Source organism: Nelusetta ayraudi, unplaced genomic scaffold, assembly GCF_046127955.1.
Source record: "Nelusetta ayraudi isolate G7.1 ecotype Tasmania unplaced genomic scaffold, CSIRO-AGI_Nayr_v1 ptg000097l, whole genome shotgun sequence".
Classification (NCBI taxonomy): domain Eukaryota; kingdom Metazoa; phylum Chordata; class Actinopteri; order Tetraodontiformes; family Monacanthidae; genus Nelusetta; species Nelusetta ayraudi.
In genome coordinates, this window is record NW_027466147.1 from 3,305,001 (window position 1) to 3,330,044 (window position 25,044).

At 44.0% G+C, this 25,044-nt stretch overlaps 2 protein-coding genes and 1 long non-coding RNA gene across 5 annotated transcripts in view; all 3 read left to right on the plus strand.

The window, feature by feature from the left end:
* Positions 1 to 7,075, plus strand: part of st3gal5 (ST3 beta-galactoside alpha-2,3-sialyltransferase 5) — an 11,984-nt gene extending 4,909 nt beyond the window's left edge. The window contains exons 3-8 of the mRNA XM_076048152.1: positions 960 to 1,077; positions 1,503 to 1,712; positions 3,251 to 3,387; positions 3,586 to 3,772; positions 4,321 to 4,479; positions 5,121 to 7,075. Coding sequence (XP_075904267.1) covers positions 960 to 1,077; positions 1,503 to 1,712; positions 3,251 to 3,387; positions 3,586 to 3,772; positions 4,321 to 4,479; positions 5,121 to 5,435 — 1,126 coding nt within the window. The 3' untranslated portion in view covers positions 5,436 to 7,075. The remainder of the gene's footprint in view (positions 1 to 959; positions 1,078 to 1,502; positions 1,713 to 3,250; positions 3,388 to 3,585; positions 3,773 to 4,320; positions 4,480 to 5,120) is intronic.
* A 1,465-nt stretch (positions 7,076 to 8,540) lies between these two features.
* Positions 8,541 to 23,309, plus strand: LOC142902719 (long-chain-fatty-acid--CoA ligase 1-like). Of its 3 annotated transcripts, none has more exons than XM_076048062.1 (21): positions 8,541 to 8,641; positions 13,775 to 14,182; positions 15,179 to 15,290; positions 16,223 to 16,287; positions 17,332 to 17,433; positions 17,711 to 17,810; positions 17,935 to 18,110; positions 18,419 to 18,451; positions 18,936 to 18,987; positions 19,509 to 19,582; positions 19,755 to 19,832; positions 20,113 to 20,247; positions 20,727 to 20,861; positions 20,979 to 21,074; positions 21,154 to 21,226; positions 21,340 to 21,428; positions 21,573 to 21,689; positions 21,880 to 22,023; positions 22,128 to 22,232; positions 22,802 to 22,873; positions 23,157 to 23,309. In XM_076048062.1, exons 2-21 carry the CDS (start codon positions 13,988 to 13,990, stop codon positions 23,295 to 23,297), a joined length of 2,094 nt encoding a protein of 697 aa, XP_075904177.1. In that variant the 5' UTR covers positions 8,541 to 8,641; positions 13,775 to 13,987; the 3' UTR covers positions 23,298 to 23,309. The 3 variants fall into 3 exon arrangements, with proteins under 3 accessions (XP_075904177.1, XP_075904175.1, XP_075904176.1); XM_076048060.1 differs by lacking the exon at positions 19,755 to 19,832 and adding an exon at positions 19,924 to 20,001 and having other exon boundaries at positions 8,542 to 8,641; XM_076048061.1 differs by lacking the exons at positions 8,541 to 8,641; positions 19,755 to 19,832 and adding exons at positions 11,411 to 11,556; positions 19,924 to 20,001.
* Positions 16,796 to 17,210, plus strand: LOC142902720 (uncharacterized). Its single transcript, XR_012929135.1, has 2 exons — positions 16,796 to 16,935; positions 17,069 to 17,210. It is a non-coding gene; the product is annotated as an uncharacterized LOC142902720 (long non-coding RNA).
* Positions 23,310 to 25,044: the final 1,735 nt, after the last annotated feature.

Consider the following 25,044-nt stretch of genomic DNA (forward strand, 5'->3'; position numbering starts at 1 on the left):
TTAAGACGGGGGCAGAGCCAGGATATATGAAGAAGGGAAGCCGTGGATAAGACAATGGCGGGCACATAGGGAGGATGAATGAAGTGGTTTGAGTATTTGAGACCAGGTGCCAGGTCGGAAAGAGAGAAACCAAGGTCTTCCTCCCATGCGGCTTTGAGTTCTTCTGGAGATGTGCATCTGAGATGCAAAGCTCCACACAGAAAGGCCCCTTTTTCCTTCTCCGTTATTATCGTGTCACTGCAGTGCAAAAATCCAGAGTCCGTCCGAGTCCGAGTCCGAGTCCGAGTCCAAGACGAGACCGAGACCATTATAAAGTGGTCTGGAGACCAAGACCAATCTCGAGGACTCCCAAACGTCCCAAAGAACGACAGACCTTTCAATAATTAGGGTTGATTCAAGGAACTGGCTCACTCTTTTATTCATTTATTTGGTCCACGCGTGAATAGAAATCAGAGATGGAAGATGCAACTTTCCTCCAAGCCTGGTCCAAATGTGTAGATTCATGCCATCAGTGGAGCCTCCCTTTGAAATGCCAGTTCCTGCATGCCAGTGCATTCTTAGGTGGGCTTCCGTGCTTGGTGCACTTTATTTTTACCACCTTTAAACAATGGTCCCCTTTCCTTTAACTGGGGATGAGACGGCCCCCGCTGCCCATTTCCCACACTCTTTGTTTTGACAGTCGAGCTTTGGGAAGAGTTTTTTTTGGGGGGTTTTTTCACTTTTAAACACATTGAAAGTGAAAATGCTGGAGTTCACAGCGAGCCCCTCGGTGCCGCCGGGACGTTGAGCGATTGCCGTTTAACTCTGTGCCAAGGTTCTCCGTCAGACGCTTATTATATGATATCCAGACACATCCGAGGTTATGAAATGTTAATGAAGCGTGAAAGAGCTAACGCAGATCCTCCTCTCCTCTCTCTCTCTCTCTCTCTCTCTCTCACCGTGTTGTGTGTCTGTGCCAGGCGTGTGTTGCTTCTGTGCGTGGTGTTCAGCGGCTTGCTGGTCCTGATGACCATCCGGGTCCTCCCAGGGATGGGCTCGGGTCCCGCCGACTGGACGGTCAGCCCAGAGCGGAAGAAGGTACGAGCCGCCGAGCGTGCTGAGACTCTCACTGTCAATCGCGCGCTTACATTTTTGTGCGGTTGTACATACAGTGCAGTTTAATCAGAAAAATCTGTGTCCTTTAAATCAAGGGTGTCAAAGTCAAAGACACAGTGGGGCTGAAAATGTCAAACTTTAAACAAAGTCGCAGGCCAACATTGATGTTTATTGAAAAAAAAAAATCCCCCTCCGGATCTATAACAGTCAACCTTTTCAAATGGCTTCACATTACACAAATGCTAAATGGAGTTTCAAAATAAAACGAACTAATCAAAAACAATAAAACGTATGGAGAATAAATGCAGTCCTTCTTCTTCTTCTTCTTCCAAGTCAACAAATCCTGAGAGTTCTGCTTTGTTTTTCTGGTTGTTCTCTATGCAACGTATGGATTCCGCTGCTCGCAGCTGGTGAGCGAGCGCGTGCGCGCCGTCCTCGGGGGACAGTGTCGGCCCTCCTGGACCAGGCAGAACCTGATGACTCAGCTTCCTGGTGACTGCAGCGCCACAGAGCCCTTCCTCTGGGAAGACGTCCCGCTCCCCGAGAGCCTCTTCCTCTACCCGGCGCCGTTTGGCATGCTGGGGCACCGCCGTGAAGTGGAGGACATCCTGAAGCAGGTATTCAATATGCTGACGTCTCTTTGTCTTTGAAGTTTTCCCTTTTTTTCTTTGTGCCACTGATTAAAGCAACTCTAGGTAACTTTTTGACCGTAGAATTATGACTCCTAACTCAGTAAAGCAACGTTATTGTCAATGTCTGTTTTGCATTTGATATTGTGATATTGGTGTTTTTCCTCAACGCATACGAGCGCTCCAGCTGGGCCACTATTTGCACCCCCCCACCCCCATCAATAAACTGGCGCTGCATCGCGTTGACTTTGTCGCTTCGCCATTTCCACCCAATCAGTGCGACGTCGCGTCGTCTGAACGGCTACACGGGTTTATAACCTGTTGTAATATTATTGCCGTTACGCACCGCATCATTTCCAAGCAATTCTCATGGACGGGAACCAAGCGCAAAACACTGGCGTCTGTCTAAGCAACGCACTGTCCTTGTTTGTGTAATTGTAGTTGTCTTGTAAAGTTAAAAAAAACAACAACAATATAACAATATTTCAAACAAATGTGTCAACAAACCCACGTGAAGGACTTTGTATTTTCCCTCTCTACGACACCGGCAAAGAGTATTTGCGGTTCTCAACCAGCAGGAGTAGTAATGAGTCCGAGTTACCGAGAGGCATTGTGTCAACGACTCCCGGTGGAGAAAACCGTTGCTTGGGAGTTATTTTTAACAGTAAAACTTGAAGAACATGAGAAAGAAGGAATAGAATAGAATGGAGAAGGACACCTTTATTAATGCCACCTTGGGGAAATTAGCATAATTACAGGAAGAGAAAGTAGTGAAAGAGAAGGAAAAATTATAAAAAAAAAAAAAACCCAACAACTAGATATTGGCGTGTGTTGGAGCCAAAATATTTATTTTCTTTCCTTATTTCTGATTTATTTGCACTGTGGCTTAATGTGTTAATTACGGACACAAAAGTAATTGTTTTATTTATTTAGTATTTTCTTAGTATTGGTTGCGCTAAGGGCCACTCCCCCCCACATCACCATAAGCAGGTGACTGCAGCACCTGAACTATATTAGGGTGGTTAACGGGGCCGGCAGGGCTCTTGAGCTGAATGCAGCCAAACAGTTTTAGACCGCTTTTCAAGCACTTTTTGGATTTCTCATTTTTTGACGATTGTTGGATTACTTTGTCGATCTGTGTCGCGATAAGACCGTTTTTGTTTTTTGTGTTTGGATTGCAAATAAACAATCTGAACAGTGGATCGCCGCATCCTCCAGAACTTTTGTTTATCACAAGCACGCTTGGGCGCGTCGAACTGAAACTCAACAATTCACCAAGAGCAAAGCCCGACATTTCACAGGGAAATAGTCGCGCTTTTAGCGTGTTTTGAACTGTTTTGATTGTTATTATCTACATGATGCTTGATATGAATGAGTGTTGAACAACAACTGAGCCACCTCAGTGCACATGTCCACCATTTTCTCTGTCCTCCAGTGAAAGCAAATGGACACCTTTGACCGTCTGCTGTCGCGTATGTTCGGGTCTTCTTCGGGGTTTCTAACGACTCGGCTCTTTCATTTCGAAGCTTCCCAACGCCGCCTCTTCCTCCCCGTTGCAAAAGAAGTCGGGCGAATGCCGTCGTTGTGTGGTGGTCGGAAACGGAGGCATCCTCACAGGGCTGGGGCTGGGCCCGCTCATCGACAGCTTCGACATCGTTATCAGGTCAGAAACGTGACGATAACGTGCGATAATATCGTTGTCGTCCCATTTCCTCCAGACGCTCATTACTGGTGCTGCTCGGTGCGGTAATGCAGAACCAGCAGGGCTGCAGCCTCCTGCAACTGAACGCCATGCGTGTTGATCTGACGCTGTCTGAAAACAGCGAGACGTCAAACGAGGCTTTCAAACTTCCTTCTCCAGATTGAACAGTGGCCCTCTGGGGGAGTTCAGCGGCGACGTGGGGAGGCGAACCACCCTCAGGATGAGTTACCCCGAGGGTACGCCGGTCCACTGGGACGACCAGGACCCCAACCTCGTGTTTGTGGCCTTGGCGTACAAGGGCGTCGACATTAGCTGGATCTCTGCCATGATAAACAAGCAGACCGTGGTGAGTCAGAGTCTTAAGCTGTAGCGCGTCGGCTTTACACTGGACTCAACAGGACGGCGACGACGCCTCCACGCCAACCTTTTGAGTTACATCACAGTCAACGACTGGTTTTGAAATACTAGCTTGAAGAAATGTTTGAAGATTTTTAAGAAGAAACAACGACATCAAGTGGTGAGATTTCAGATTGCAGCGTCTTTCTCTCGCTTGCCAGTGAACTACAGTGGCCTGCGCACCCAAACTTGGATACCTTGTCCACGTTTTGGATTGGATCCTTGTTCTATGTATATAAAATATATATAAATAATTAAATATGTAAATGTAATAAATAATAGAACTTTGAAGTTGTTTATTTTCACAACCTTTGAGTGTAGACAAGTTTGAGGAACGCTGCTCCAGAATTAGCTCGCTCATCTCAGTGTCTGCAGGTCGGTCGAGTGGATTCATGCCTGCCACCACATGAAGACTTAAAAAAGCATTGCGTCCATTGATTGACCTTCACTTTGTCTAAAGCAGCCGCGCTTTGTCCCCCTCTGTTGTTGCGTCTGCAGTCTCTGTGGGACTGGATCTTCTTCTGGAAGAAGGTCCCGGATCAAATTCCTTTTGGGCCCGACAGGGTGCGACTGCTCAACCCGCTCGTCATCAGAGAGACGGCCTTCCACCTGCTGAAATACCCTCCGCCCACATGGAACCTGTTTGGGTGGAACAAGGTAACTGACTGTCTGCTCGTACACTCTGAAAGAGGCCATTTACCAACTTGCCATGTCAATATAAAATATAAACAAGCTTTGTTTGGCCGAAAAAAAATCTAATGAAATCAAATGAAACTTAATCATGACAATATAGTCTCTTGTTTGACTCGGTGTTAAACCCATGGCCTGTTTAGATTCACACAGCTGATATTCTGGGAGAAAAAAAACGCCAGGATAAGCACACAGGTCATTTTGTGAAAGTGGCTCCCCCTAGTGTCGCACGAACCCACCTATCTGTGGGTTTTTTCACTGTGCAATAGAACACAGTGACATTAACAGACAGACGGAGTGAATCACAAACAGCAACAATAATGTGTGTGTGTGTGTGTGTATCAGTAGTAAATATATATACATATAAATACATACACACACACATATATATATATATATATATATATATATATATACATACATATATATACATATGCAGGAGGCCCTACTTTCTGTACTACCTGCATTAACAGTGGCTGTTACTTTGACCATAGAGAGTGCCAGTGCACTCACACAACAACACAACAATCACACTGCTACAATGACACAACCTCTTCATTCCCTGCGTTGATTTGTAGCTGTTGTTTCTCTGGCTTTGCTTCATGCAGATGGTGCCCACCATCGGCGTGACGGCGCTCAATTTAGCCAGCCTGCTGTGCGACGAGGTCAGCCTGGTGGGCTTTGGCTACGACCTCTCCCAGAAGGGGGCGCCGCTGCACTACTACGACCGCCTGCCCATGAGCGCCATGGCGGCGGAGAAGTCGCACGACGTCAACAGGGAGACGGAGCTCCTCCGGCGGCTGGTGTGCGCAGGCGCCGTCACCGACCTGACGGGGGGGATCCTTGATGGGGAGCAGCGGCGGCGGCAGCAACAAAGACATGGGCAGAAAGCAGGCAAACCCAGATGTGAATTCTCTTCTTGAAACACCAGGATGTGTGAACAGCAAACCCCATGGTTTCCTCTGTGGTACCTACTTCAAATTGGATTATGGTTATTTATGTGTGTGTGTGTGTGTGTGTTTGTGTGTGTGTGTGTGTGTGTGTGTAAGGTCTGCGACAAGCAGTATTTTTCAGAGCTACGGAAGCTAGTGCTGCAAAGAGCTAACCCTCGATCTGGATTTCCTCGGAGCCTGACACAGCTTTCGGTTGCCGAAAGCAACACACCTCCGTCGAATATTTAGCCCGCTGTTTGAAGCCACCAGCAAAAAAAAGCTCATACGCTTCCCGCTTCACTTTCCTGCTCCGCTGAACCTTGCGTAGGTTTGTAAGAGAAACTACAAACAACAAACAACTTGGTATCTGAGTGCAGAACAAATACCCAAAAAGGGGTGTGGCCACTAAGGGGAGGGGAGGGGACATCACAAAGGGCAGATTTCCTGGTGTCAGCGCAACCTTTCTGAAAACTGGAAGCAGAGAAAAGAGAGATTTTCTGTTGGAACACGACGGTACCCTGGCCACTTATTGTGACGTATAATGTTTCGCATTATATGATCTATAGGACCTTTATTTTTTACGACATGGGGGAAGTTGGATTTTAGTGAACATGCTATACTGTGATTTCAGGTTTCTTCGAATCGAAGGAACATTTCGTTCAGAACGTTGGGACTGTTTTAAAGTGAAGGTACCGCGTGGAATCATCGTGAGACAAGATTTACACGCGTGTCACCCAGTGAAATCCTCCCTCCTGGTACTGGATTATTTGTTTATGATGTTATCACTGGAATGTATAGGAAATGGGAAGAACTGATCCGTGTCCGTCCGGGATGCTGGCGTTGTAGTACTTTCGAGTAGCGTCGTCGTCCCAAGACCTCATCAAGACTAGAAAGTATCGAGACCAAGACCAAAGCGAGACAGTTGGAGGTTGAGACTGAGATAAGACCAAGACTGTGTATATATATATAAAAAAAATAACTAATACAACTCTCTAGTCTCGACAATGACCAGGTCGACAATGTCTTTCTGTGGTCTTGACTACAACACCACAGGACGCTGGCACAAACTTAACAATTATAATTATTAACATGCGTGTCCTTGAATAAGGACGCGTAAATACAAAAAAACTGTAGATCTGTAGAATTGTGAATATTAATACTGTTACTTGGCGCAGCTTAACATTCCACTGTAGACGAGCACAACGACACTCAGACCTCCGAGACCCTCCTGGGTGTTTTTGGTCGTCGTAGTTTTGGTGTCGACTTGAAGGAACTTCAAACGTTTTGTCTGTAAAGTCTTAAAAAAAAACAAAAAACGGTGGCTTGTCATTGAAACGTTGTACATTTTATTTTTTTATGGAATTATTTGTGCCTTTTAATTTCTTGTTAACTTGTCATTTTACAAGGCACTGAAAAGTGTATGTGAATTCATTCATGTTTACTCTTTAAAATGCGTCTAGATTTGTAAATTTAAGCGGAGAAAAAAAAAAGAAGGTACAATTCTGGTCTTCCAGTCCACGCGCTCTTCCTCACGTCACACCTTCCTTTCAAAAGGCAGTTAACGTTTTAAAAATCATGATGTAGGTGTCACGGGTAAAATGGTGATTTCAATAAAGACTGGTTGCCAGTAATTCATTTGTGGGTCTATTTTATTTTATTTTAATATTGCTGCGTTCTACAACATTCATGACTACCATGAAGCCGCAGAACCATTCCCCCCCCCCCCCCCCCCCCTTGCTTATTTTAAAAATGATGTTTCAAAATTGTAAATCAATACTTCTGCTTTTACAGAAGGTGCATTTTAAACCCTTCCATTGCAGCAGAGCGGTGTTTTTCAACCTTTTTTTTGAGCCACGGCACATTTTTATTTTATTTTTTTTTTTTTTGCATTGAGATTTGAAATGACACTTTTTCGCCTAATAATGACAATGCAGTCTCTTCGTTGACACTCACTCAGTGGGAAACCTGCGGAGATGCACTCAAAGCTGATATCCCAGGAGGGGTCTGGCTGCAGACAGGCTCCTTTTAAAGCACAGTCAATCGATAATGAAATTTTTTTTTTAAATTTATTTATTTTATTGCTTTTAGGACCAATAATGTGAAATCGAATAGTCGTTTCCCGCGCGCGGCGGTTGAAAAACACTGCAAATGAAGTGAGTTTATCCCGCGTATCTAAGGACAGTGGAGTGCACACAAGCCAAGGGCGTTCCAGTTTATCCATTACCACTGCTTACTACTCACTCAGCAACTCTCAATCAGAGACCGACTTCGGCGCTTCACTGGCTGTATCACAAGAACCGCACTGAACGAGATAAGATTGACACAAGCACATGCGCAAAAAAACGGGGAAAAAAACAACTAAACAAATATGCATCTCCTCCCCCATTAAACGATAAACTCCCAAGACGATAGTTTCGATAAATGGAAGGGTCAAAGACCGGGCCAACTGTGACATAATTCGTCGTACGTACCCCCCCCCCCCCCCTTTCCTTCGTTCGATAGCAGCTCGTAAAGTTTCGGAGAAGAACTTTATGCGTTCCTATTTTTCAAAATAAATGTCCAGATGATTTCCAAGTAGCCGTTGAGCTCTCAGGGAAACCTTTACGAGGGATCCTGGTTCTATGTCAGGCATGGGCAAGCTATGGCCCGGTTGCACATGCCATAAAGCAGCGGTGGGCAAACTTTTTGGACCGGTGGGCCACAATGAGTTCTAAGATTTGACTCAGGGGCTGGAGCAGGAGCAGATGGATGGATTGTTTTGGTGAACCACTTCATTGGAGAACATATTCTGGGATATGTAGAAAACATGTCAACGTCAATTAAAAATGAACAAAAGCGCGTAACAACAACATATTTGTCGATATAGCCCCACGGTATTTAGCTCTTTATTGAAATAACTCTTAAAACACTGAAATAAATTGATGAAATACAGCTATTTCATGACTTAATTACTATCAATATAATTTCTACAATAACGGCGGGCCGGATCAGAAAGTCCAACGGGCCGCATGTCTGCCGTGGAGCGTTTATCACACTTCAATTTCGCCACCCACCCCCACCCGGGGAAGTGACGTAAATACGACTACTTTTAATTTGAAATTGCGGAAGTTGTCTTGTTGTCAACGTCACTCGCAGATGCGCGTGGTCGAAAGAGGGAGAGAGGGAGCCAAGACACCGGGGATTTCTGCAGCTAACAGGTCGGAAACACTCAACACCCGCTTATATTTGGCTTAATATTATTGTTAATATTGTGTCACGTAATGTCTCGTTCTGGAGAGGTTTTTTATTTTATTTTTTTAAATACTACCCGTCAAACAATTGCTTTTAACAGTAAGTGAAAAGTTCTACGTGGTTCGGTGTTGAAATTAAAACGTCAGGCGGAACCGAAAGAAAAAAAAAAAATGAAAGGTTCAGAACTTTTATTGCGTCGGAATTTGTGTTTTTCTGTCTTCATAATTTTGGTTGCTGACTTCTTTTTTTGGTGTTGTGTCTCTTAAGAGTTTAAAGAGTTGTGTTTTTTTTTTGTTTTTTTTTTTTAATCAAGGCAGACTTTTAATGTGTGACTTGTACTTGTGTTTAATGTGTGACTTGTACTTGCTCGCTGGCTGAGGAGAGCCACAATAATAAATAAATACATAAAGGGCTATAGTTAGAATTCTGAGCTAAACCTGAGCTTCGATTTATCGACCGGACCTTTTTCTATAGTTAGCTGTAGTCGTCTCATGTGACCTTTCTGTCTGTCTGTCCAGTCGGAGCTCAAAGTTCCCATTACCACCAACAGCAGCAGCAGCAAAAACCCCCCCCATGACATTGCTGCAGATTTTAGCCATATTTTATGTATTTATAAATACATATATATATATATTTTTAAAAATATATATATGTATTGACTTGTGAGGAACACTTTCGCTTGAATACGTTCGTATTTGACAGCAAACGTGCCGCAACGGGCGGGTTGTAATAGCGGCGTTAATGCAGGTTTCGAGGTGAAAGGTGACTCGTCTCTGATTGGCTGACACTCGTGAATCCCCACTACCCCCCACTCCCCCACCCCCTTCCCCCTTCTCTCCATTCATTGGCTTCTTGGAGGGTAATCCCCACCCCCCACCTCCACCCCTATCTCGTCACTATATACTGTATTACCTATTTGTACTACTGTGTTATGTCACTGTCAGTTTTATTTGGGCGCAATTCATTACATGCAAACTGAAAGTGCTTTGCAATGAAAAATGTTATCACAGAATACCAACACAGTTATAAAGAAAGCGACAGTGCCGGAGACAGTGCAGTCATATGATCACACAAACACACACACAATCACTCAAGATCATTGTATTCTTTTGCCTGTACATAAATAACGAATAAAATGTCAAATTTAATGAGATTAATGTTATTATTTCAATTTTTTTTATAACGTGAATTGGGACAACGCACATTTTGATAAACATGAACATACTGGACAGACATCTCATGTAATATAATCTACTATAATAATATATATACTATATTACTACATTTATACTATGCTACGCAATAGATAAGTAATGTTTACACCGTAAAAACTCTCCCTGTTAATCTACTACTGTTCGTCATTATTGCTTTTTATTGAGTTTTAGGCACTAAACCTTATATAGGAAACTTTATCCTGCAGTGAAAGGAGAGGCATACTGTTTCTTTTTACTACTCAAGTAGTATTAGTAGTAGTAGTAGTAGTAGTAATGGCAGTACTACTCACTGGCTCTAAACCGTTTTGAGGTTTTGTCGTCAAACAACAAACTGTGCAGTACTGCTCCAGTACTGCATGGACAAAGTACGGCCCGGTGGGCCATACGCAGCCAGATTAAGGGTTTCAATCTGGCCCACAGAATTTGAAGAAGTTATATTGATATTCAGTAAGTCATAAGAAAGCTGTATTTCATCCATGTATTTCAGTGTTTTAAGAGTCATTTCAATAGAAACCTAAATACCGTGGGGCTTCAAATCCATTGATTTTGTTGTTTGTTTTCAATTGACATTATCGCAACATGTTTTCTACATGGGGACGGAGTGTGTGTGTGTATGTGTGTGTATGGGGGGAGTTGTTGTTGTTGACTCTTTGGTCCCATTGATTGAGTTCTTAAAAGAAAGCGTCAGCGAGGTCGGTGAGGCAGGTCGGCTTGATCAGCTCTGTCCGTCTAATCATCTCAGCTGACTGTGGGGAGGGTCAAAGGTCACCAGGTGAAAGTTGACGATGGGCTGCTTGAACCTTCCCCGGAAGCCGCGGTCGCACTTGTGAATTCGTATCACTTGCGTATGGTATTAATAAAATGTCGTCAAGTTGTGGCGGGCCGCATTAAAAAGATTGACGGGCTGCGTGTGGACCCCTGGGCCGTAGTTTGGCCCAAGAAAGTCATACTTCAAAGCTTCAAGGCCGTCACGTCACCCACCGAAGAGCTTCACGCCGTTCAATGGAAACTCCTGCAAATTGCAAATTGCACTCGGTCGAAATTTTAGAAAAATATTGCTTTTATTTTGCCAAAAACTGTCACGGAGACGCTGCTGCTGATTTAGTTGTGACTTTGCTTTGGTACATTTTTAATGGACATTAAAGCACATTTTTTTTCTACATATCCCATGATCATTTTATTTCCTGTGGTTTTGGTGGGTCGCCAAAACACTCCATCCATCTACTCCCCCCCCCGCCCCCCACCCCACCCCACCCCACCCCACCCCACCCCACCCATTGTGGCCCCAGCAGTCATAAAGTTCGCCCACCTCTGACTTCATCTCCGTTCCTATATATAAAAAGAGCGAGCGAGACCGAGAAACTCGACGCCAACGCAGATTCTTCCACGCTGTCGTCCCCTTGACCTTCGCTCTCTCGTCCATCTCGTCCTCGCTAATTGTCGACTCTTTCTTTTTTTTTTTTTTTTTTTTTTGACTCAATCAGAGCTGCCGTCGCGCGAGCAGGCGGCCAATCGGCTCCGCCGAGAACCAGTGTGACCTTTGATTGGTAGATTAACCCCAGGTGACACATCAGCGTGTAACTGATTCCTTGTCACTGTTCAGCGCCGGTGCTGTGTTACTGCATTGTCCAGTCAGTCAGTTGCTGTGGTAGCGGCAGTCGCAGCAGGCGAGTGCATTGAAACGCTTGAGACGCTTCAGTAGGGGTGAGTAGGGGCTGAGTCGGTGTGAGTAGGGGTGAGTAGGGGTGGTCTCAGCCTGGCTGCAGCCTGGCTGCAGGGGGGTTTCTTTCACGTCTTGTCGTCTCCTTCCAAGTTGGCCGCCGCTGCTGCTTTTGAGATTTGAATGTGCTTTAGTGAGTCTGGAGGATTAGGATGAAGATCAGCAGCGCTGAAGTGAGAAAACTCATCTATAATTTGGTCAGTTTATCATTGGGACTTAAAATGTGTAATAGAGCTGCAGCTATTGATCATTTTCCATGTATGTGTGCGTGTGTGTGTGCGTATATCTATTTAAATATGTGTGCGTTTGTATATACGTGTATGTATGTATGTATGTATGTACATATATATGTATATATACATATATATGTATATATACATATATATGTATATGTACATATATATGTATGTATGTATGTATGTATAAATATGTATATATATATACGTATGTATACACACGTATACATATATATGTATATATATGTATATATATATATATGTGTATGTATGTATGTATGTATGTATGCATGTATAAATATGTATATATGTACATATATATATGTATACATATTTATACATGCATACATACATATTTATACATACACATACATATATATATACATATATATGTATGTATATGTATATGTATATATGTATATATATATACATGTATATATATATATATATATATATATATATGTATATATATATATATATATATATATATATATATATATATATATGTATATATATATATATATATATATATATATATATATATATATATATATATATATTTATATATATATATGTGTGTGTGTTTCCAGAAGCAGCTGAAACAAAAAGTTTTAAAGTTAAAAGTTAAAGGATAAATCAGCAAATTCAGGAAAACGTTCAGTGGAATATTTTCCCAGTCGATTCAAGTCGATGAAATCGTAATTTGGCACGACGGTTTCGTGCAGCGTCACCATCTCTTCACCTCAGCCCATTCACAAAGGAATGCCACTCACGCTCACCACATAAACCTCAAACGCAGTTTGGCGCGAACCTCAACGGTTCTGCCGTTTCCTAGCAGAGAGGTGCTGGAATGCAGCCGCTACGGTGCGTTCAGGTGCACTCAGTTTTACACACCGACCTAAGTCCAAAGGCGTTTGCTTTGGTTTGGTTTGTTTTTGTTTCAAACATTTAACACAGACTCTGGGTGAAAGGTGATTCTAACCCGCAAGGTTTCACACGGAGGACGACCTGTCGTAACCTGTTGTCACGCTTTGACCTCCAAGACCTCGTGCCGCCTCTGTTGACACGCAAACAGGCCTTCTGGGCCGCCGACCAATCGACAACCAATCGAGAACCTCACCCCACCTGCTCGACACACACACACACACACACACACCATGAGAACCTGGAGCACCTGCTAAACTAGAAAGTAGTGTGTGTGTGTGTGTGTGTGTGTGTGTGTGTGTGTGTGTGTGTGTGTGTGTGTGTGTGTGTGTGTAGTACACAGTCTAATTATAGTGCAATAATATCTTCGAGTTGATCTGCCGTTGTGCAAAACACCAAACGAGATACGTGAGACGTTCAGGTTCAGGCCGATTTCCAAGTGCCCGTTGCTGTTCAGTCCTTCCTGCCGCCGGTACACAGATTCTTTGTTTCCTTGGCAAAATTGTCGTTCAGGCTATTTCGGTCATTCAGATAAAAAAAAAAAAACAGCGTGTTCTCTCTTTTCACTCTTTCATGTGTAAGCCATGCAATTCCTTCAGTGAAATGCATCCTCTTGACTGCTTTACATGTTTCACAAAGGTGCAATCAAAGACTTATTATTTGTATGTCAGCATGTAGATACAGTAGCTGTAAATGCAACCGTCCATAAGATCTAAATATCCTGTTTTCTTTTTTCCTTTTATACCTTGCAAATATTCTATTTAATTTTTCATTGCCTCATTTATCTGAATGAATATAATTTTCCGTCTTTTTTGCACTACACAGTTGCTGTCATTATGCAAATTTCCCCACTGTGGGATTCTATTCTGTTCTATTCTATTCTATAAACTAAAATAATAATAATAATAATAATAATAATAATAATAATAATAATAATAATAATAATAATAATAATAAGTGCTAACGGAGATGAATGACGGAGCCGTTTTGTCTTTTTATCTCCAGGTCTCCTCCTGACCAGCATCTCCACACACACACACGTTCACACACTCCATCCAGCATACACACCCTGAACCCTCCCGCTAACACACACACACACACACACACACACACACACACACACACACACACACACACTCCAGCCCCGCCCCGCCCCGCCCCGCCCATCAAACAGGTTTTATTCAACCCCAACAAGCTGCCACGCGTTGCACCGCAGCCATGCTGAGCGCTGACTTCTGGCAGAAGCTGAGGTTGCCAGATATGGACGACTTGGGCCACTACGTGAGGAGCGTTTCCACCCCCATGCTGGTGAGCATGGGGGCAGTGGCCGCCGCCACCACCTACTACCTGGCAACCCGACCCAAGCCTCTGCCCAGCGTGTGCGACTTCAACATGCAGTCGGTGGAGGTGCCGGTAAGACACTGGAGACCGTTGTGCAATCTTTGAATCTCGCGTGAAAAGTTTTAGGTTTTCCCGCCGAAACTCGTAACATTTATTTTTGAACGAGAAGGGTGCCGGCGCTTTTGTGACATCACAAAGGGTTGGGGTTCGGTAGGCTGATTTGCAGAGCTGCATTTTAAGCAATCACTTCCTGAAAAGAAGTGAAGCAGGTGAAAGAGCTTTAATCCGGCCCACCGAACTTGAAGAAATGATATTAATCACAAATAATGTGAATTTTTTATTTTTTTCAATGTTTTAAATATATGAGCTGAGTATCGTAGGGCTGCAAAGACACTGATTTGCTTGTAACTTTGCTTTGGTTCATTTTCAATTGACATTAAAACACATGTTTTCTGGATTTCCCATTGTATATTTTTCCCTCCTATGAGGTGGCTCACCACCAAAACACTCCATCCATCTGCTGCTGCTCCGGCCCCCCTCGGTCCAAATTGTAGAACCCATTGTGGCCCCACCAGTCAAAAAGTTCCTGTGCTCTTCCAAAGTTCCATTATTGTGTGGAACACATGACACACCCAACACGAGTTTGGAGCGTTGCTGTGGTTCATTTTGATGGATTTTTTTGTGTTCTCTTTGGAACTCAATAAAATCAATAGAAAATGCAAAATCGCAGACTTCATATCACGATAACAGCGGGCGCACTGTGACAAATCAATCTCCATCCAAATAGTTCTCGAAAACATGCAAACAAACAGTATAATTATTCTTACAAGTTAGTTTTCTTTCTTTTTTTTGTCTTATCAGTTTGTTGCAGGCGATCTTGCGCAAGAGTTCAGGCTCCTCTGCTCACAAGCCAGAGTGCTCTGAGCTTTGATAGCGAGGTCACATCGTTAAAGGTTAAACTCGTCGGTTGCTTGTGTAAACGGCAACCCAGTGGTTTCATTGCAGTGAATGAAGTCCCGGTGTTGCTCATTCCTGCCAGCTTGCTCACAGCTTCTCCTCACCCTCCAGGGCGGAGACCTGGCCCGGCGCTCGGTGCTGCAGACTGCAGGCCACCTGACGTACCTGTACGACGACGCCAGGACCTTGTACGAGTTCTTCCTCCGCGGCGTCCGAGTCTCCAGTAGGTCACCGGCGCACGAATGAACCACGACCGACACGCTTGCCGCCTCCGGTGGCCAAACACCGACCACGTTTACATGCACAGCTATGATGGAGCTCAGCTCCAAATTCAGTTTCCTCGTCCAGTCGGACCCCTCTTCTTGTCCCAGTTTACATGCAGCTGAGAAAATCCAATTATTGACGGGAACCTGTGCTCCTCCCCAACACTAGGGGGCGATATGAGTCTTTTCAGCGTCTTAATTTGCGCTCGCACAATAACAAAACAACTGAAATGTGCAATACAATACCGATTACCAGGGGTCTTTAATCATCACAGACGCAGCTGCAGATGTGCTGCGCCACCGTCAGCCGATTGGTCAGAAATTCACAAACGCACACAACATTTTACTCGCACAAATATCACGTAGGCAAATTTGCCTCGAGCTGGACTTCATTTCTGACGAATCCGCTTCATAATCTGCTTTATAGAACTTTATAGAGGATGCGGCTACAATTTCGTCATGCACCGTGTATGATGGCAACAATGGAAATTCAGTTCAATTCTTCTTCCTTCTTCTGGTTGAGCCGTAAGAGAAAGATAGTTGATGGGGTAGAGGTCGATCCCTCTATCATTTGTAAAAAAAAACTAATCCAGTCCAGGCTACGCATTGACTTTATGTTTTACAAGAGGGCAGGGGACTTTGAGCTCTTCTGTGAAATGTGGACTTTTAATAGTGCATTGTGTGCAGTGACAGAGGGGGAATTATTGTTTAGTGACGTGTTTGTGTAAAAAAAAAAAACAACAAGAAAATTATTTATTTTTTTATTTATTTAGTTTGATTGATTAATGGAAATGAGAGCGGCAAATAAATGTTATTTTTCAAAAATCAAAAAAAAAAAAATCTTCTTCTTCTTCTTTTTCCTCTTCTTCCTCTTCTTCCTCTTCTTCTCCAGACGACGGTCCGTGCCTGGGCTCCAGAAAACCCAAACAGCCCTACGAATGGTTGTCCTACAGACAGGTAAGAGTCGTTTGCCCCGCGGGGGGAAAAAAACGCCGCAGGGCGCTGAGCGCAGTTGCGGTGGGCGTGTTCACTGTTCACCAGCGACAAAAGCGTCATTTCCCACACGAGGGACCGACGCTGCTCCTTCGCTTCCAGGGCGACGATCCTTGTCGCAAGCAGCCGCAGCCACGCCAGCTATTCATTATTATCCCCGTCCGTCCGCCACCAAGGAGTGTCAACCAAACCAACCAGTCACCCGGCGCTCACACTGCCGCTAACGTCAAACTGGGGCTGGGGCAAAATCTAAACGTCGGCAGTGCCACACAACGACAACTCCAGTGCAAAAGTTTTGAAAGAAGAGGGGGGGGAGAGATTCACAGATTGAAAGATTTGATTGTGCACGCAAGGAATAAAGAAAGTGGGGAAAAAAAAAAAAAAAAAAAAAAAGTGGCAGTTAAATGTAAGTTTTACCAATATCCAAAAATACAAAATTATAAGTGAAAAAGATTTCTTCAAAAAAAAGTGGCAAGCACAACTATAAAATAGTGTACAATTTAATATGATACAATGTAGTAAGTTGCAAACGATGCAGTGCAAAAATGTATTTATCGTAATCTCAACAACAATAGTAGTAATGATAACAACAGTGAAATAACAGTAATAATAGTGCAGGAGAGTATTATAAACATAATAATACAATATAGTGTAATGAGTTACATGATTTTTGAAATGTAATATATGTAATGTATAATATAATATTTTTATATGTCACATGATATATTTATGACGATACGACGAGATGGATCTCGACGGTGCGTCTCAGATTTTCGTTGCTTGACAACTTAGAATTTTTTTATGGTTAAAAATTAAACTGTGGTTCATTCCTGCGGCGGCTGAATTGCGCCACCGTGACTCTTCGCCGAGTTTGACCTCAAGTAACCGAGCGAGCCGCTTTTTAACCGGCGAGAGTAAACATTAACGTTTCATAAGTCACTTTATGGACGAGCTTAACGTGGCTTTGCACCGTCTGTCTGTCTGCCTGTCTGTCTGTCTGTCCAATAGGTGATGGAGCGAACGGAAAATCTGGGTTCGGCGTTTCTCCAAAAAGGACACTCTAAAAGCAGCAACCCCCACATTGGCATCTTCTCCCAGAACAGACCAGAGGTAAGCACCTCCCCATTCCCCCTGTGGTTTAGTTGCATTTTATAATTGTAATAATAATAATAATAATAATAATAATAATAATAAATATTAATAAATAAATAAATAAATAATAATACAGTATTAATAATCTTACATTTTATTTTGTAAGTGCCTATCTGAGCACCCGAGGACACTTTACAGGAAACACAGTGTAATAAGGCAACAGCGAAACGCTAAACACAGAAAGAGAAATATTAAAATCAATCAATAACATAAAACCTTTGCTTCCCCTGTGCAGTGGACCATCAGCGAGCTGGCGTGTTACACCTACTCCCTGGTGTCGGTCCCGCTGTACGACACGCTGGGAACGGAGGCCATCGACTACATCATTGACAAAGGTAAAGTTCCAGCAAGCGGATGCTGCAGCAGTTTGATCCGTTTTTTCCACTGAAGAAGAAGAAGAAGAAGAAGACGTGAGAGACGTGAGAGTGACGGCGCACTTGCGCACGTGTGATTCCGCAGCGTCCATCCAAACGATAGTGTGCGACGTCGCCGAGAAGGTGGAGCTGGTGCTGGAGTGCGTCAAGGACAAGCAGCATCCCGTCAAAACCATTGTGCTCATGCAGACGCCCAGCGCAGACCTGGTCAGCAGGGGGCAGCAGGAAGGAATCCACATCCTCAGCCTGCAGGAGATGGAGGTGAGCGGGAGCCTAACTCTAGTGTTGTAGTACTCGAGATTGGTCTTGGTCTCCAGAACACTTTTTAAGGGTCTCAGGCATTTCTACTGGGTCTTGTCTCGGACTCGGACTGGACAGACCCGGGATTTTTGATCGAGCAGTGACGCCCTGCCTGATTATTCCCAGTTAATCTATTTTTTTTTAGTTTTGATCTTTAAAGTCTTGCTCTCAACTTCTAATCAGGAGCTTAAATTCTGTTCTTCTTCTTCATTATTTCTGTTTTTGTTCCCCATAATCCACTACGCTGATGATACTTTGCTATCTTGCAGCTCCTCGGCAAGGCCAACCATCAGCAGCCAATGGTAAGTAGTCCTTTTGGTTTTTGCTGTTGTGTGTTTTCTTTTGGTTGTTTTTTTTGCTTCTCCTCCTCAGTTCCTCTAGCAGCGGCTCCTTAGCATCGAGCTGTTGCTCGTCACCACGATCACAGCTGCTGTGCTAATCAGACAGCAGACCAGCCCACTGTAAATACGGCTGTTCTGGTTAAATGCCCGGTGTGCTGCAATCTGAAGTGTCACCACTTGATGTCTCTGTTTCTTCTTAAAGATTTCCAAATGTTACACACTGAACCTTTAAATGCAGCGGTGCATGTGAACTATAGATTCAGAACGGATCGCGTCACACGTTTACCTCAGTTCTTCATTCAGAACAATTTGAATCAGAATGAATATGCATGAAGGTCTGCACGTGAACCTGGCTGCTGATGGAGAAGCGCTCGCTGGAAACCAGCGGTGTTCGTCCACTATGTCCACTGTTTCATCGCTGTCTCGCTCCTTCGTTCACCCTCAGCCTCCCAGTCCAGAGGACCTGGCCGTCATCTGCTTCACCAGTGGAACAACAGGTACACACACATTACAGTTACCCTCAAGACACACTCTGTAGCTCTCATCAATTATTTCTTTCTTTGGAATTTTACCAGATTTACAACTATTTAGAGTTCTAAAACTATTTCCCTCTATAACTCTTCCTGGAGCCATTGCTAATGTTTAACTCTTCCCCGCTGTGTGGCAGATAACATTCTACTCTTTTTTTTTTTTGGACTCGGTGGCAAATAATGCACTGATGGTTTATAAAGGCTTGCTTTGCTGGTGTTTGTAGTTCCCCGGGCAATCAGGCTGTACAACTCCTCTGGCAGGAGGGGAGGGGGACGGGAGGAGGATGTGGGTTGCGAGGCACTTTTTTATCAAGCACTTCAGCTCTACATGTTTTTATTTATTATAGGTTTGTGTCTGTTTTTTTGTTTTGGTTTTTTTTGTGTTTTTTTTTCTCGCTGTCTGCTTTTTATTGTTGGAATGAATGTAATGCAGCTGACCACCTGGGATTAGTAAAATTTAATCTAGTCTAATCTAATCTAATCTATAGGGAACCCAAAGGGAGCCATGCTGACTCACGGGAACGTCGTGTCAAACTGCTCAGCGGTCATTAAAACGACCCAGGTGAGGGTCTGCATGGCAGCGTCAAGTATAGTACACAAGTCGGTCCATCAACAGGATGTACGTACCCCAGATGTCTCGTTCTGGCCTCTGTCTCCGTGCTCTCCAGTCTTGGTGATGTCTTTGTCTTGGTTAATGCGGTCTTGACTTCAACACCAGCTGCTCCTCTCTCCAGCCTTACGCTCAGCCCACAGCAGAGGACGTCATGCTGTCCTTTCTGCCTCTGGCCCACATGTTTGAGAGGGTGGTGGAGGTACAAGTTGGGAACATTTCTTCACCTCTGTGTGTGTGTGTGTGTGTGTCGTCGTGTCCCCCCCGTCCCTCCTCCGTGACCTGTGCACTAGGAATGCTGTCCATTGTGTCCCACTGACGTCCACATTTCCTACCTGCCCCTGGCTCACATGTTTGAGCGAATAGTCCAGGTAGAGTTCCCGTAGCTCCTCGTCCCTTTCCCTCGTTTTAACGCCGTAAACGCAGCGACGCGTGTTGAGTCTCTGGCGGCCGTTGCCGTTGTGATTCTGCCCTCCTCACAGGGAGTGATGCTGGTCAGCGGAGCCAGCATCGGCTTCTTCCAGGGGGACATCCGCTTGCTGTCGGACGACCTGAACACTCTGAAGCCCACCGTGTTCCCCGTGGTGCCGCGGCTCCTCAACAGGATGTACGACAGGGTGGGTTCTTCACGCGTCAGCTGTGTCTTCGACCAATCAGCGGCCACGTTTCGACCGCTCGGTGTGCAAAGTTAGTTTTGAGCCGCTGAACTCGTGGTGATGGCCAAGAATATTCTCATTTTGTAATGAAGTACAAGTATGGATACTTGTATAAAGAAATACTCTGGTGAAGGTATTGATTCAGCTCCTTTACCTCAGCGAAAGTAAGAAATACAGGTTCTGATAATAATGATAATAATAATAATAATAATAATAATAATAATAATAATAATCATCATAATGATAATAATACATATATATATATATATTGTTTTTTTTGCTCGCATTATTTCTTCAACCGATGCTGCGGCTTTGGCAACAAAAGCAGTTTTAATGTGAAAGGGTAACAGGGTCGGTCTCTTGACTTATTCACTGCTTCTTTAACCGCACTTGAAAAATCCCACCGTAATTCCCGAGTGTGTTTGCGCCTCTCTTTGTAGATCTTTGGCCAGGCCAACAGCACCCTGAAGCGCTGGCTGCTGGAGTTCGCCTTCAGGAGGAAGGAAGCGGAGATGTTGAAAGGCATCGTGAGGAGAGACAGCATCTGGGATCGACTCATCTTCAGGAAAGTTCAGGTACTCCACAGTCGACGTCCTTAGAGTGTTTAAAGTTGTTGTGTTTTGTTTGTTTTTTGTTTTTTTTTTCAATTCAGTCAAGTAGTAATTATTAACGTAGCGCGCTGCCCCCTACAGGCCAGCCTCGGAGGTCGTGTGCGGCTCATGATCACGGGAGCGGCTCCCATCTCCCCGACCGTCCTCACCTTCCTCAGAGCGGCCGTCGGCTGTCAGGTTAGCGCGAGCGCACCTTCTCATCCTCCTCTCTTCGTGCGCTCGTCATTTCACGTGGCAAAACTTCTCTTCCGATCAGTTCTACGAAGGCTACGGACAAACAGAGTGCACGGCGGGATGCAGCATGACCATACCCGGTGACGGCACGGCAGGTGAGAAACAGCCCGAACCGCAATATTTTACTGATCACTGAAGAGCCGCCGCCTCTTAGGACCGGTTTGTTTCGTCATCATTCCACCCTAATCCCCCCACCCCCCCCTTACAGGTCACGTGGGAGCTCCTCTGCCCTGCAACTCCATTAAACTGGTGGACGTGGCTGAGATGAACTACCTGGCTGTGAACGGGGAGGGCGAGGTGACCACACAAACACACGCACACACACACACACACACACACACACACACACACACACACACACACGGAGGGGAAGACTTTTCAAAAGTTTCTCCATAAAGTTTTCCGTCGCTTGCAACTCTCGCTTGTTTTTTTAAATGGCAGGTGTGCATCAAGGGTCCCAACGTGTTCCAGGGTTACCTGAAGGACCCCGAGAAAACTGCCGAAACCATCGACGCCGACGGGTGGCTTCACACGGGAGACATCGGAAAATGGCTCCCGGTAAGTTAACAGGTTTTTTTTTTTTAATTCTACCCAGAAGGGAAAACTTCACGTACTCGCTACACTCCTATCTACTTAACAACCTACTAACTGCAATACTGGGAATGCACCAATACCACTTTTTTTTTTTTACCGAGTACTTGCATTTCAGTACTCACTCTGCGCACTCTTTGCACTTTTGTGTGGTCAGAATGGCACCCTGAAGATCGTGGACAGGAAGAAGCACATCTTCAAGCTGGCCCAGGGCGAGTACATTGCGCCCGAGAAGATCGAGAACATCTACGTGAGGAGCGACGCCGTGGCGCAGGTGTTTGTGCACGGTGACAGCCTGCAGGTAGGGGGGAGGAGGAGACGCCGTGCCCGCGCGTCGGGAAGCAACGTCGTTGTTTGCAGGACATTGACTTGATTGACTTTCGCACTCTGCTTTTTTACCCCCAGTCGTGTCTGGTGGCGGTGGTGGTCCCTGACCCAGACTACCTGCCCAGCTGGGCCAAGAGGACCCTGGGACTGGAGGGCAGCTACCAGGAACTGTGTGCCAAGCCGGTAATCTTATTCCCGTGCATCATCGCAAACACAGCACAATAAAAAAGTTTCTTTTTTTTTTTTAGAGCTGGCCTGCCGCTATTATACAGCACATGTACCACTGATACTACAAATCCCAGAATGCTCTGCTGGTATTTTTCAATGAAGGATGTTATTCTGACTTCAACGGTTTATTATTGTCATTCTTCTTTGAAATTTATTATCAGCCTGTGGAAAAAGGTTGTTGACTCTGAAACTGTTGAAATTTAAATCAGAAGGCTGCAAAATAAAAAACAGCAAAGAGCATTTTATTTATTTTGATGCGCTTTTTCAAATTTGAAAATCGATGTTGTATGTGTGCAATATGAAGTTATTTATTGTATTGTATTAAGCTTTGCGTGTTCCATATTTAGTCTTGAGGCAAAATTTGCCTGTGCCCATATGAGAAGATTCACTTTTTTCAATAATTTTTAATAACGTTTTACATTTTGGCCCACTGTGTATTTGAGTTTGACACCCCTGTTAAATGTTTAAAAAATATTTGATAATTTTTTTAACAAATTGTTTTATTGTGTTTCACATCTCTACAGAAAGTCAAGGCAGCTGTCTTGGAGGACTTGACCCGACTGGGCAAGGAAGGTGGTCTCAAGTCCTTTGAACAGGTACACACGCTCTTCATGAACCCACCAAAATCACTGCTGGAGCTGCTGGCCCATCGCTATCATACAGCGCATGTACCGCTAATACTACAAATCCCAGAATGCTAAATCAACTCAAACACACAGTGGGGCCAAAATGTAAAACTTGGACTTTTGTTCTGCTCTTTAGCTTTAGCTTTAGCCTTCACTTCCTGTGCTCTCTCTCTCTCTCTCTCTCTCTCTCTCTCTCTCTCTCTCTCTCTCTCTCTCTCTCTCTCTCTCTCTCTCTCTCTCTCTCTCTCTACAGGTGAAGGCCATCTGCATCCACACTGAAATGTTCTCTATTGAGAACGGACTCCTCACTCCCACGCTGAAGGCAAAGAGGAACGAAATGCGACAGAGCTTCCGACCCCAGATCGACGAGCTGTACATGGCGCTCGGCCAATGATCACAGAAGAAAGAGCCAAGTTGTTGGTGTTTTGAGAATGAAGAGATAAGGAAAAGAAGAAGAAAAGAAAAGCACAACGAACAAAAGCCCAAGAGACACAAAATCTCATTAACGAGCACCAAGAAAACACAGTTCTAACCTCAGGAGCCGACGCCATGGTACTTACGATGGTGGAGCGTGGAACTGCGCGGCTACACAACGCAGCTACACAACGCAGCTACACAACGCAGATACGGTTTTTCAACAAGTGTATCCGCTGAAGGAGAATAAAGTGCACAGAACCAAAGAAATAGCAGTTAGTGGTAGGTCTTCATCACGTCACGCTCTGCAGCAACTATGTAAAGTTTTTAACAATATTGCAATATTTATCGATATTTAAAAGGGAATTATTGGCGGATGCGTGGAATCGGAAATCTTTCCGATGCTTCTCACGCGTCCAAACGATGCACCACAGTGTAAACGATGTACCAAAGTGCAAAGGTCATTTAACACTTAGAAGGGGAAAAAAGTGTGAGAACGTTGTTCATGTATTTTGATGATGCCGTGACATTTTTCCGATAACGCTAAACTTGAGTTAAAACACGTGTTCCTCGATGGCCAACATTCTGCTTTCATAGCACTGCTTTCATAGCACTGCGTCAGCAGCGATTATGTTATGGCTTTCTTTTCACTTCAGGAATGATATTTAAAAGGGAATTATTTGGCGGATGCGTGGAATCAGAAATCTCAGGACCACTTGTTTTCTTTTTTGTTGTTGTTGCTCTCACACTATTAATTAACTCACACACGTTGCAAAGCTGCTCTTCATCGCACCCCCCCCCGACCCCCTCCAAAGTTGAAACATTTGATTCAAAGATTTTTGACATTTCAGAAGTTTTTTTTGAAAATTAATTTTTAAATGTGTTAAGATGTGATATAAGAATTCTTTGTACAGGGAATAAAGCTGGGTTCAGAATAAGCCATATGCAATATATCTTCCCTGATCAAAGTTGCTATGTATCCAGGGATGTTAGGTGAAACTCCGGATGACGCAGAGTCTTAGAGCTTATTTATGAAAGTGTGAAAACAAATCTTTTCTTCAATCAGATTTTCTTTAAACTATTGTAAAAAAACGATTTGGGCAATGCAGCCTGTCTGAAAGCCCTCTGAATGTTTGTTTTTGATTGCCTGCATGATTGCTTTTAATGTTATTTCAGTTGTTTTTGTAAAAAAAAAAATTAAAAATCATCACCTGTTCAATCTCACCTCATGTCTTTAGTGTTTTTACTTCAGTATTTTATACATTTGTATCATGACGTTTGTGTTACCTCTAATTGTGCGCACTATTCTTATCATCTGAGGTTAAACTGTTGACATTCTCTTTGGGAGACCTGTAGGAAAGACTCGACCAGCGTTGGGCAAACTTTCTGACTGGTGGGGTGCTTCAATGTCAGTTGATAATGAACAAAAGTAAAATTACAACAACAAAATCAGTGTCTTTGAAACCCCAATGTGTTTAGCTCTTTATTGAACTTTTAAAACACTGGGAAAAAAATGATAAAATATAGCTATTTTATGACTTAATTACTATTAATATGGTCTTTTCAAGTTTGCCGGGCTGGATCAAAAAGCAGGAGAAAAAAAAAACAAACAGGCCTCATAATACCCCCCGGGCCATAGTTTGTTCATGCCTGGACTAGAAACTAAAGACAAAGTGTGTGTATGATGTGAGGAGGACATGTAGTCTTAGTTGGTGTGAAAAAAAGAG

What these genes read in the sequence shown, in the direction of transcription:
- LOC142902719 (XM_076048062.1), top strand. Translation starts at nt 13,988, where the DNA reads ATGCTGAGCGCTGACTTCTGGCAGAAGCTGAGGTTGCCAGATATGGAC. An exon ending in TGCACGGTGACAGCCTGCAG is followed by an intron (nt 22,024 to 22,127) that starts GTAGGGGGGAGG and finishes TTTTACCCCCAG; the next exon opens with TCGTGTCTGGTGGCGGTGGT. An exon ending in GTCTCAAGTCCTTTGAACAG is followed by an intron (nt 22,874 to 23,156) that starts GTACACACGCTC and finishes CTCTCTCTACAG; the next exon opens with GTGAAGGCCATCTGCATCCA.